Source organism: Pteropus medius, unplaced genomic scaffold (assembly GCF_902729225.1).
Source record: "Pteropus medius unplaced genomic scaffold, Ma_sr-lr_union100, whole genome shotgun sequence".
In the NCBI taxonomy this organism is placed as follows: Eukaryota; Metazoa; Chordata; class Mammalia; order Chiroptera; family Pteropodidae; genus Pteropus; species Pteropus medius.
This window is the reverse complement of record NW_024352149.1, coordinates 2,328,056-2,340,896: the sequence shown is the minus strand read 5'-3', so window position 1 is coordinate 2,340,896 and position 12,841 is coordinate 2,328,056. Positions and strand designations below refer to the sequence as shown.

General features: G+C 36.5%; 1 protein-coding gene and 1 pseudogene across 1 annotated transcript in view; both read left to right on the top strand.

The window, feature by feature from the left end:
- ADGB (androglobin) overlaps positions 1-12,841 on the top strand; it is a 139,949-nt gene that overhangs the window by 113,254 nt on the left and 13,854 nt on the right. The window contains 4 exon segments of the mRNA XM_039846958.1: positions 319-488; positions 6,531-6,707; positions 7,432-7,540; positions 10,082-10,294. Of these exon segments, the coding sequence (XP_039702892.1) occupies positions 319-488; positions 6,531-6,707; positions 7,432-7,540; positions 10,082-10,294 (669 nt within the window).
- LOC120589417 (calcium-independent phospholipase A2-gamma-like) lies at positions 786-4,619 on the top strand (annotated as a pseudogene).

The window sequence follows — 12,841 nt, the reverse complement described above, 5'->3', positions numbered from 1 at the left end:
AAAGTAGGCAAGAAAATGAATGGAAATCATATAGATTAGAAATTAATTAGTTGGGATGGTTACATAACCTTAATATACCAAAACCTACTGATTTATATACTTTGATGGTGAGTTTATGGTATGTGAATTATTTATGGTATATGAATTTTATAAAAGGGAGTCATGCAGATTTTTGTAAAAGTTCCATTTGTTTGTTTGTTTGTTAAAAAAATTCCAAACACTTTAAACTATTTTTTTTATGTGCTTTCCTTGTTCCTACATGACATGATTTTACTGTTATATTATGACTCACTGGTTTCCATTGTTACGTCTCTCTAGCTCATGGAGAGAAACATGAGGAATTAATTCCCTTGGGAAGCCCAGATTCCCATACAATTAGTGAGGGACAAAAATCATCAGGAACAGCCAAAACAAGGAAAGGCAAAGAAAGGTCTTCTGAGAAAGAAAAGACAGCCAAGGAAAAACAAACACCTCGCTTTGAGCCTCAGGTGAGTGTGGTACTTTTTCTCTTTGGAATCACTTATGAATTTAGGTTCATCGAGTCCCTACTTAGGTTCATCGAGCCCATTTTTCCTGAGGACAAAACTGAAAAATTCTACCTCCCTGTTTTCAGCAGCCATCTAGATACCTTAAGGACATTCCTTGGACACTTTCTGCAAGCAACTTTCTCTAATTCAGTATCGAAAAGCATTAATTGAACTTTTAATATGTAAGACACTGTTGGCAGACTTGAGTTTCTAATATTAATATTATATAGGTCCTACCCTCAAAGAACTCATAGTCTAATGGAGGAGACTGAAGATAAACAGAGAGTTATCATGTTAGATATCGTAAGTGCAGTGGTAGAAAAGACAGGTGCCCATTCTAGCCTCTCTGTAGAGGAGGAGAGTCCTGAACTGAGTCCATGAGCAAAGACCTGCTAAGGCAAAAACCAACACAATCTGTTTTTTTGAATCATCAAAATATGAGATCTGAGGCTGAAGGTGTCAGCACAGAGCTGATCAAGAAGGGAAGGTTTTGATGGTGAGATGCTCAGTTGAAAGAATGCACGAGAAGCCAACATGAGAATGAAATGGCAGGCACCAACTTTATTGCGGAGAGCGCGCTTCTGCTGCTCTTTTTCTGTTGCCCAGGGGACCGCATGGACTTTATATATGTCAGAGAACAATAGTGGCATTCTGCCACACATGCGTGATATAATAAGCTAAATCATATTTACATAAGTTAGGCACAGGCGTCCTACTACATTAATGTAACATTCTAAATCCGGAGTCCTATCCCTAGGTGCAAGCCTGGATCACAGACAGACCTGGCACCCACAGGAGGAGTAAGGGTCAGATGGAGGAGAGCCTTTAAGCCTCATTATAAGGCTGGGACTCTACAGCCCCAAGGGCCCTGATTCCAAATTCCTTCGGGGCCAGTTCGATCATTATAATGATTAGGGGGAAGGAAGAAGATGTGGGTGGCAAATTTGAGGAGCGCAAGCACAGGCCTAAATATATTCACAATCAAGTTATTTAAAAACACTGAACTCAAAACAAAATACCTATGAGGACAAAATCTTCCCACCATTTCTGATCATTGCTTAAGCTAAGCAAAGCTGGGAGGTGAGGAGTTTAAAAAGTGTATTGCCATGATCAAATTTACATTGCCGATAACCTGGTGACTTTTAAGGGTATGAATTTAAGGAGAAACCATTTCCAGACTAGAGATAGGGAACCCTGAGAAAATACTATGGTAGTCCCAGCAAAAGAATGCAAACTGCACCAGATACAAGTCAAAAGAAAGACTGAAGAGGACAAATAAAGAACTATTTAGAAAAGAAACAGGACATGTAATTGTTAATCTAAACTAGATGATAAAGAGCAAGAAGGAATGAAGGACATCTCAGATTTCCAGCTGGATTCATTCACTAAATAGGATGTTGGTACCATCAGTGAAATAGACACTAAAGAAAAATCAACAAATTAAATGATGACTCAGTTATCCCAGACTCCAGTAATGAAAAAACCTATTCACTTGCATTTTTAAGGTTTCATTTCCTAGCTGTTGGAGTCCACCCTTGGAAACATTGAGCAGTAAATAAGCCATACCTGACTTCCACTGGGGGTAGGAGGAAACTGAGGGGGTTGTGCCTGGGTTGCTGCTCTTCTGTTTGTGTTAGAAGTTTAGCTGTGTCAACGCCAGGAAGAGGCAAATGCCCACTGCTGCAGAAGCAGTTGCAGCCTATATACCCAAAATGCAAGTCTTCTGGGGAAGAGAGAAGCAAGCAATTGCATTTCTTATGCGCACTTAAATATTATTGGAGGATAAGCCACATCAGTCTACAAAGAGGATTTCATACAAGCAAGATAATGTAAATGGACCAAAAGTCAAGCACATACTTGAAGTAGTGCTGTAACTCTCCAAGCAACTATGGTTTACATATTGGAATTTGAAAACTCAGCATCTCTGTTTCCAAAGGACTTATAAAAGTGAGCATTCATGTCCTGTTTTAAAAGGACTTTGAACTTGTTTCAAAGTCTGTTTTTGGTAATCAGAATAGAATGAATTTACGATTAGCTCAACTTAACCCAAGCTCTTGAATATTAAAGTATCGGTGGCTGGTTAAAACAAAAAAATCTTAAACCATCAAATCTCTGAAAAAAATATATAATGTTAAATCAGCAGAAAAGAGTTTTTCAGAAAAGAGAAGTCATGGTATAGATAAAGATGAAGATATAGCAAACAAAGCCTTTTTTATTATACAACTAGTTTAACCATAAAATTTGGAAAGTCATTCTACTTTTTATCAAATCCTATTAATTCATACATCCAATGTGAGCAAACGATGTCTCCTAAAAAGAAAAGGAAACATTTCCAAGGCGTATTAGAAATTGAAGATAAAAATGTTGAAAAGGGGGAGGTGCGGATAAGTTGCTGGACTCAGAATCTTTATATTCCGTGGATGAGCTTACGAGCCTTAGTGGGACAGCTGAGGTTCTTCCAGTTTCTATAAACAGAGCACTGCTAACCTTTTCATCCCACCGAAGGTGTACAAGCTTCGGTAGTGGATATCTTGGTGTACTTTCTCCCATATTAAAGTATGATTCAGTCAGCAGAGTCAGCCAGAGCAGGAAGTAGCAGTTAATGCTGAAAAGGCTATAAGCAAAGACAAAAATGCAGAGGAGAAAAAGCATTTTTCTCTTCAACAAGAAAAGATTGCCGAGGTGAGCATTGATGACAGAACTTGGGCATTAATTCAAGCATTAAGAACAACTGACCCAAAGCTCTGCATATTAATAGGGTTGGAAAATTGACCTTTCATCTAAAATTTCCTGAGGGAAGAGGAGTGGCTGCCAAAGAAAGAATTATTCCATATTTATTACGACTGAGACAAATTAAGGATGGCATTATTCAGGCAGCAGTTAGGGAAATGTCGGCTTTGATTGGCTGTGTGAATCCAGTGAAAGGAAGAGGATTCCTAATTCAAACAATTGATGATGGAGGAACAAGAGGTGTGGTCGCTCTTCAGACACTACGAAAATTAGCTGAGCTTTCTCAGAAGCCAGTTCATCAGCTCTTTAATTGCATTCGTGATGGAAGGACAGGTGCCATATGAACTTTTATGTTGGGATTGTTTCATATGCCCCTCCATGAATGTGGGGAATTTTATAGAAAATTAGGCTCAGTTGTTTTCACAAAATGTTATTATTGGAACTGTAAAAATGAGTGGGAGCCATTCATTTTATGACAGTCAAACATGGGGAAAAATATTCTTAAGGATGGAATGGGGTACATACTAGTGATTGAAACAGCAAGAAACCCCACACATCCTAAGATAGCCACAATAAATACCATGGTAAACACAGGGATGATGACGATAGTTTTGGGGTTTGGAAACAATGGCCATTTTCCTGGAGCCAACTGTTATGATTTGGGAGGCTGTCTGTGTAAAATGTGGCTCCAGGCTACTTTGCAGGGTGTGCATTTGGGAAACGATCTCCCGTAAGATGAATAACCCCTCAGCGTTAGCAATGCACGATGGTCGGTGTCTTTGACCCGACGTCCCATTAGAGCGCAGAACATCCCTAGGCATGGTTCGTTATGAGAGTGACGTGAGAAACACTGTGACACACACAGCTTGAAAACCAAACTATCAACAGTTCTACAGACATAGAGGTTCATACAATACTTGATAATCCATTAGATTCACCTATTTTAGATTCAGTCTAAAGCCTGAAAATGTTCCACTAGATGAAAGTTAGAATGAAAAACTGGATCAGCTGAGGTTGGAAGGGTCGAAGTATATGTAAAGTAATGAAGGAAAACAAAACAAGACAAAAAGCAAAAATATTAAGTCTAGAAAAAACAATTCTGTAAAAAATTAATGATAGAATAAAAATTAAAAACTGACATGTATGATGGCCTTCCGTTCTTCTCAAAATTGTGATGAATGTATGCATATATTCTTAAAAATGAAAGCCTGTTTAGAAGATCCACCAAATTTAATAAGGAATTATGGAGTTTAACATGAGTTAATATTGAAATATTCATGAATTCCAGGGAATCATGAAAAAGATAGTGTTTGGACCATTTTGCTCAGCATAAGATATATGCTTGGTTCCAAAATTCATATGGAAGTTAGATTTTTATAACATTAATAATTAACTAAGCTTTAGAAATCTTACTATTATGCTAATTGGTTTTAGTAGATATTGGTATTATATTATTTGATGTTTAAAAATTTATTAATATATGTGCCAAACAATAAACTGAAAATTATCATATTATACTTTGTATTTTTGCTTTAGTCCCCATAATCATGTTAAATTTATATTATCATTGATTTTATTTCATATGGAAAAGCTAATTTCTTCTTAAATTTACATGAATTATGTTTTCACTATCTACATTCTACCATCCAAATGCCACTTTTTCCTGAAATATCATCAAAAGATATGTGGAAAATGGAATTCTCTCTATCAAAAGACAATTACATTTGAAATAAGAAAGAACCAGATATAATTTTCTATTCAAAATTTGCTTGTTTCAACATTGTTTGGTTAAAAAACGTATGTGACGTTCCAAACAACCACCTTTCCCCTCGAAACTTTATATTGCTGTGTGTTAACTTTTCTAGGTGTAGCTCCAGTTTTTTATTCACTGTTGTAAACTCAATTATTTGAATCCCTTGAGAAAATATTTCTATCATTAACAAAAATAAACTCTTGCAATATAAAACAAATAAGCTTAACTCAATCTGCAAATTCTTATGACATGTGGTCCTTAGTACTTCACAGTGTCCTCTTCTCTGATCAAAACTTGATCCCAGAAGTTTTTGATAAACTCATTTACCAAGCAATATGAAAGATGGTAAAAGCTTATGTACTGTGTTTTAAAAGGAAGAAATAAAAGAATTTCCAATTGTGAGATATAAGTTATCAGAATATTAGGGGAATATTATAGAGAGAAAGGAGGGGTTTTTTTGTTGTTTTTTTCGTTTGTTTTTTTGTAACTTTAAAACTAAACTGCCCGTGAAAACTTTACTGCATATCCCTCTCAATCCCTGCTTCCCCACCTGCATTAAAGATAATTGACATCTTAGTCTTATCAAAAGTGCTTAGAAACCACATCAGATTCAAACCTCTCTCCCTCTCAGATTAACACCAATGAGCCTCACTTACAAGACAATTTCAAGTTCTATGTCAATGTGCTCCCAATCTAAGGTCCATGAAAGTGATCTTATGAGACATCAACATGTTGTTAACTTTCATAATGAATGTATATCAAGTGAAAAAAATATCCAGACTTGGAAATGATCGACTATTCTTGCCCTTATTTTTGTGAAGAGATGCTATAAGTGAGGCTAACTGTAATCTAGAATTTTTCTTTTTTGTTTACTGTTTTTAGGGAAATTTTGCATAGAGTGAAATGCAACATCTTAAATGTATAATTCAATGAGTTTTGATAAGTGCATTCATCACATAACCCATGTCTTTATCAAAATATAGATTATAGACAGTTTTCATAAACTTAAAAATTTCCTCAAACTTCTTTGCAGCAGATTCTGTCATCCTCATACTTTACCCCCAGGCAAGTTTTGCCTGTTCTGGAAAGTCATACAAATGAATCATACAAAAAGTGTACTCTTTTGTGCTCGACCTCTTTATCTCAATACAATGTTTATCTGTGAGATTCAGCCACATTGTGATGTACATTATTAGTTTATTTTAATGTTAAGTAGTAGTAGATCATATGAACATATTATAATTTGTTTAGCCATTCATCAACTGATAGACATTTATATCGTTTCTTTTCTTTCTTTTTTTTCTTTTTTCTTTTTTCTTTTTTTCTTTTTTTTCTTTTTATTTTTTATTTTTGGCTATTATGAATAACACTCTAATGAATGTTCTTATCTAGGTCTTTTTGTGAGTATATTTTCATTTCTCTTGGGTAAATATTTAATAGGTAAATTATGGATCATACGGTTAAATCTAGACCCTTTGAAAAGAAGAAAGCATCTGACCCAAAGGTTTTTATTTTATCAGATGTCTACTGTTCACTCTCAACAAGAAGATCCAAATAAGCCCTACTGGATTTTGAGGTTGGTCACCGAACACAGTGAAGCAGATTTATTTGAAGTGAAAAAAGATACAGAACGAGCAGATGAAATCCGAGCCATGAAGCAAGCCTGGGAGACGGCCGAGCCGGGAAGGGCAATCAAGGTCACTTGAGTTTGACAAGTGGTTCTTTTACTTTTCATTCCTAGTCATGGTTGGAAGAAAGAGCCATGTTTGCGAAACCGCATAGTCTTTCCTTCAGGAATGGTATCAGGAATTTCTCAGACATTAACTAACTAGATGTTAAGGCAGTCTTTGGACCCACTGTGAAATGTTATCCTCCAGATATGATACCCAGATGACTTGCAAAAGCAAAGCACATAATGGTGCCACTTATTAGCCCAAACTGTGGGTTTCCTCATTCTTTCACATAGCCTGAGCTTACCACTTTCTGGCCTGAACACTCCAAAGTAAGAAGGCATAAGTAGCTTTATCTGTGCTTTCATCTACTTTGTAGAGTCTTAGATAAAAAGCTTGTGCTGCCCCTTGTGGTATATATATGCCTCATATGGCCCTCCCCCTTATAGTTTACATAAGAATCATTGCCATTATGAAACACTATTATTTATACGTGTTTCATGTCCCAACTCAGGGTTATTGAGGCAGATGAAAAAGATTTACAAGCCACTGGATCTAAGTGTATTTATTTTAGGACTGACTTTTTCATTAGTTCTCAAGAAGTAACGGTCTAAATCATGGATGGTTCAGAATTTGAGTTTATTTGATAATTAATAAGAGCTGGCCTGGTTCAAACTGCCTTATTCACACTTTCTTGGGTTTTTTTTTTTGGGGAGTACTTATTAAGATGTTGTTGCTGTTTGTCCTTTAGGCTTCTCAGGCTCGTCTGCGATACCTCAGCCGGTTCTTTAAGAAACCATCTGAAGCCGAGACTGCGCCTCTGCCTTCGTCAGAGAGCCAGACGAAAGCCGTGGAAGAAGGTCAGTGAGCACTGCCCCAGCCGCCTCCCATCACAGAGCTGTTACCTGCACCTCTTAAAAGGTCGTAGGCAAGTCACACTTGATAAAAAGAAAACATTTCAGAATCTGTTTTCTTACAGGATTGTCAAAAGTCACATATAATCCTATAAGGAAATAGATTCTGAATTTTTTTTTCTAGCAAACAGATGTTTACTTTTTCCCGAAGTATACATGATTTTCCCCACTTAAGAAAAGATGAAATGAAATAAGGGTGCAGCCTAGTTAGAAGGTAACAGTATGCAAACTTGAAGACGGGCCTCCTACTATAAACCTGGCAGCTTTCTAACTACAATGACAATAAGAATGACAATAAGAACCATAGTAATAAAGCTAACTACTTTTATTGAGTGATTGCCTTGGGCCTGGAACTGTAAAATACTAATTATTTAATACTCACTCACATCAACTCATTAATATATAATACTATTTTTAACTTACCAATAAGGACAAAGGCTCAGAGTGATGTGCTCAGTGATTTGCTAAATTCACAAGATAGCCAGGAACAGAGCCAGCATGAAGACAGAGCTCTCCATCTATCACCACATCAGCGAGGCTGAAGACATTCACATCCCAAAACATGCTTTTCTACTTTTCATCTTCAGGAGTATAATTCAATAATTTTTATAAAAATAATGTCCCTTAACTTTTCATATAAACAGTATAAACAACGAATATCACTCTAATCTTGTAATCTTCGGATGGGCCCTGTTCAAAGTGCTTTTGTTTATAATCCCATTTTAACCTACAGCGACTATCATGTAGACATTACTATTCCCATTTTACAGGTAAAAAGATCAAAGCTCAGGAGGTCACCTTATTCTTCCTAAGTCACACGTCTAAAAAGTGAAAACATTGGATTTTAAAATATTTCTAACTCTTTAAGTACCCACTCCTCTAATCGATAGAGTTAATATAATGTTACAAATACAAAGATGAATAAAATACAGTTCTTGTCCTTTAAGCTCTACATTTTATTATTTTTAAAAATGTGTGTTAAGTTATATGTAAAAGAAAATTTATTGCACTGAATGTGTGTTAAAAATGACAAGGAAGACTTTAAGACCATTGCAATAGGAGTTAAGATGTTGCGTTTGGAGAGAGATTGAATTTAACTCTGAATACAAGAACAAACGGGGATTTATAGCCAGTAGTCAGGAAGTGGAGGGAAAATTACTCAGAGGAACTTGGTTAGGTATCAAGAGTTAAGGAACCTGATTAAATAAGAAGGGTAAGGGAAGAGGAGCCTGATTAGGTATCAAGGGGTGGAGGGGTGTTTCTCAACAAACAGGATTAGCAGCATTCTTTGCTAAAACTGGGATCCTTCCTAAGCCAAGGACAAGACCGAGTGGAGAATAGCGCTCAGAGGAGCCTGACCTTGTCATAAAATATACGTGCAATAAAGGCACAATCTTAATTCTATAGCTTGATGAATTTTAACGAATGTGTACACTCTGGAGTCACCATTCAGATCAAGGTACAAACACTTAATACAGCTCCAAAGTCTTCCTCATTCTCCTACCCAGCCATGTCCTTCCTAAGTGTAGCTGCTAGTCTGACCTCTATCACCATGAATTAATTCTGCCTGTTCTTGAACTTCATGTATTTGAACTCTTACAGTCTATGTACTCTGTATTTCTTGCCATTTATCTGTTCTGTTTCTTCTTGTGTCAAGATTAGTAAGTTGTGTCTTATGAGAAATTTGTCTATTTTATCTAAGTTAAACTTCCTGGAAAAAAATTTATTGGAATCTTTTCTTTTCTCAATCAGTCTTGCACTAGTGGTGCATCAATTTAATATATTTTTAAAGAACCGACTTTGACTACTGAATATCTGCCTCTTATTTCAATGTTTCTCCATGCACTTAAGCACTAACCTATTACCGACTTTCACTCCAAGTGGAATGTAGCACCTGTTAAAATATCTGGAGTTGATAAGTGGAAGGAAAGTGTCTGCATATTATGGAAGTTATAGTCTGTTTTACAGTTTTCCTAGGCACAGGGATCTGAACAGTGGGAGGAGAATTATAACATTAAGAAAAAACTTTCCAGCTTTGCAAATTCACAAGCAAGATTTCTTTTCAAGTCTATTTTAAGACAATTTTAGACAAGTGCCTACACCCAAGGCTCCCTCTCCAGAGAGGAAAGTCCTACCCACGTGCAAGTCTCACGTGAGGCAAGATGCACTTCTACCAGGGCCCACACTAACAGCAGCTCCAATGATCCAGAAATCCCATTTCCATTTGTAATGTCTCACCTCCATAAAGCCTCCATTTTTATGTGACCTTTTCATATCCCGAGGCAGCTTATAGACACACTGGCTGCCTGGGCGCACCATGTTATCTTCGGAGGCACCAATGATTGTTTTTGCTAGTTGCCTGGTTAGAAGTTGCAAAGAGTTTGAGTTTTCTCCTCCAAATCTGTGCCCTCATAGCCCTATTACTTTTTGCAAGTGATTTCATAGAATGCAAGCTTTTTCAGTAATGCACATGCCATGTTTTAATAGAAACATTTGCAAGTTTCACAAAAGAGCCAGAAATAAAGAGTTCTGGGAGCTTAGAGACCAAAGAGTCAACACGATCAGTGAGCATGCTGTGGAAGAAGTGGCAGTTGGCCAAGGGCTTAAGGGATCTGGCAAAATCGGCAAGCAGTGACTCTGGAGGAGCAGCGGTGGCAGTCAAAGAAGAGCGGGAACAGGCCACGCGGAAGGAGACCATCCGTAAGTATCGCTCTCGATAAATACATATTTTGAAATGAAAATTCTGGAAAAGCAACTAACTTAAACATATGTGATAAGGGTAATACTATAGAAAAATATGGATTTGGGGTTCAAAGGTCTTCATTTGGCTTATCAGTTTTCGATCTGTTCAAGAACCTGATTATTAAATACTTATCCTAAAGATAAAAGTGGGTAATTTTAGAAGGTATAATTTTGTATAGTTTTCTGTATCTACAAATATTAAAAATAAAATTGCAGTGATCACATACGCGGTTGTCACTTATCATTCTTTGTTTTATCTACGATATGCTGCATGATCGATGTTTCTCTTTGTCCTTGTATAACAAATTTTAAATATTTGGATTCCAAAAGATTGAAAGAGAGCAATTTTCAGTGGTACACAAGCACCACTGACGTGGTTAATTTTTGTATTATATATATTCATATTTATTCACTAAAATGAACCTAAGTCCTCGATGGAAGGTGTTACAGGGAAATGTCTTTCCACCAGAAGGAAGGATTTTCCCCAAGCAGTTCATATAAGTCCTGTTGCTAACTAAAGAAAAGAATATATTGGGCTTCCCATGGGGAGACAGAGTCCACTGCTCTTCCTAAGTTGGAAGCACGACTTAAGAGTGAGAGGTGCTTACCAAGTTGGCCAGTTCTACCTAGGGTTCAGTCGTCATGGCCCATTTGCTTCTCATATCAGGCTACATTCTCCAATTATACGTGTATCAGGAGTAAAATTTTGCTCTTTTTTCCCTCTACTTGTTCAGAACTAAGGCAAGAGATAAAAATATTTTGTAAGGAATCGTCCTCAGAAATACCAACAATGGTTCTCTTTTCAAAATTACTAAAGAATTTTGCAATTAGAAACTGTTTATGGCTGAAACATGTCCTTGAGTAATTTCCATGGTAAAGAGGGAAATTCAAAGGGCTTTTACTATACTAAAAAGAGATTCAGGTATTTTTGAATCAATATTTTGAAAGTAAGTATTCATTTAATAGACAACACATATGACAACACTAAAACTTATCAGGATAATATCTATCGTTTTATATTAATATTTAATTGGTAGAGTGCTTTGGAATATTTACCTCAGTTGAGCCTCTGTGGACTAGGTAAAACATATACTGTATCTCTGTTTCAAAAACAAAGAAATTGATAAACGATGACTTACTCAAAGGCAGGAAGCTAGTAGAGTTTGGATAGAATCAGGACTCAAACCCTAGTTCTTTTTATTTCACATGCCTGGTCTCTAATCGAACACAAACTGTCCCCCACACTTAATTCAAAGACCTGTAAAATGAAAATATAATTAAATTCTGATATTGTTTATTTACATCTAACAAGGTAATCTTTAAGTTGAGAAAATGGAATGTAATCACACCAGCTTCGGAGAGTGTCTCGGCAGTCATAGTGTAGATGTCATTTTTTTTTCCCTAGAGCCTAGGACAAGCGTTGTGGGCTCTCCTCTCAGCTCTCCTCCTCCTCCTTTCTTCACAGTTTGGGCCATTAGAGTCTTCAGACATTTGCCTTCAAGTTTGCATAACTGTAAAAGTGGGTACTTTGGGGTGGGTATAAAGGGCCAGCAAACAGGAAGGAAAGGTAAGAATAAGCAGGAATGGAGACCCAGGCCAAAACCTATCCTCAAGCAAAAATATCTTTAAATATTCTTAAATATGTTTTATTATAACTTGAATTTAATATAAAATGGTAAGTTTAATTATGTACCATCAAGAAATATTGACTCCTCCTCCCTCCAATAAGAAGCATGCTTTTGTATGGTTTTAGTATATTTTGTACCTCTGAAACATTGCCAGATACCTCAGGTGTTGTGGTTGTAGAAGGAATCCTACTTGAGAACTATATGTCTGGTTATTAGCTGTTGTCTGGAACTCAGTGTATTGCTCCCATTTCTGCTGCTGGTACTTCACAAATTTGTCCTCACTCCTGGAGAAGCATCATCCATTGAGATTATAGGCCCCATGAGAGCTTTACATGCTATGACCTCTACATTCCCACAATTTGTGACTCCCCAACAGCTACCTTATTCTTGTTATGTCCTATTTTCCTAGATTAGGTAATTTAGAATAACTTCCCTGATAATGTCAGAGGTCATTTAAACAATATCATTATGGATTTAATTCCTAAGCATTCTCCTTCAACACCAAGTCATCATCAAGGTCAAGAGTTCAAATACAGCTTTCAACTTCTCTTTTATTTATGGGGGCCTCTGAAAAATACTTCTTCCAGAGGTTGGAGAAGATCATTGTCCTTATTCCCAAATCTTTTTCTCAGGCTTCATAATCAACCAAACTATTCTTCACGATGTCTTTCAAACTGTGATTCTCATACTAAACACAATGAAAGAAGTTTTCTTTCCTGATCCGGTGTAAACCAAAACTTGGTAAAATATAATAAAACGACCCAGTGATGACCAATTGCTATAAAAATATTTCTAAATGCATACTCTTACTTTCAGAATTTATCCCATAGAGAACCAGTTTGGAGATGGAAGATAGTACACACACACACACACACAC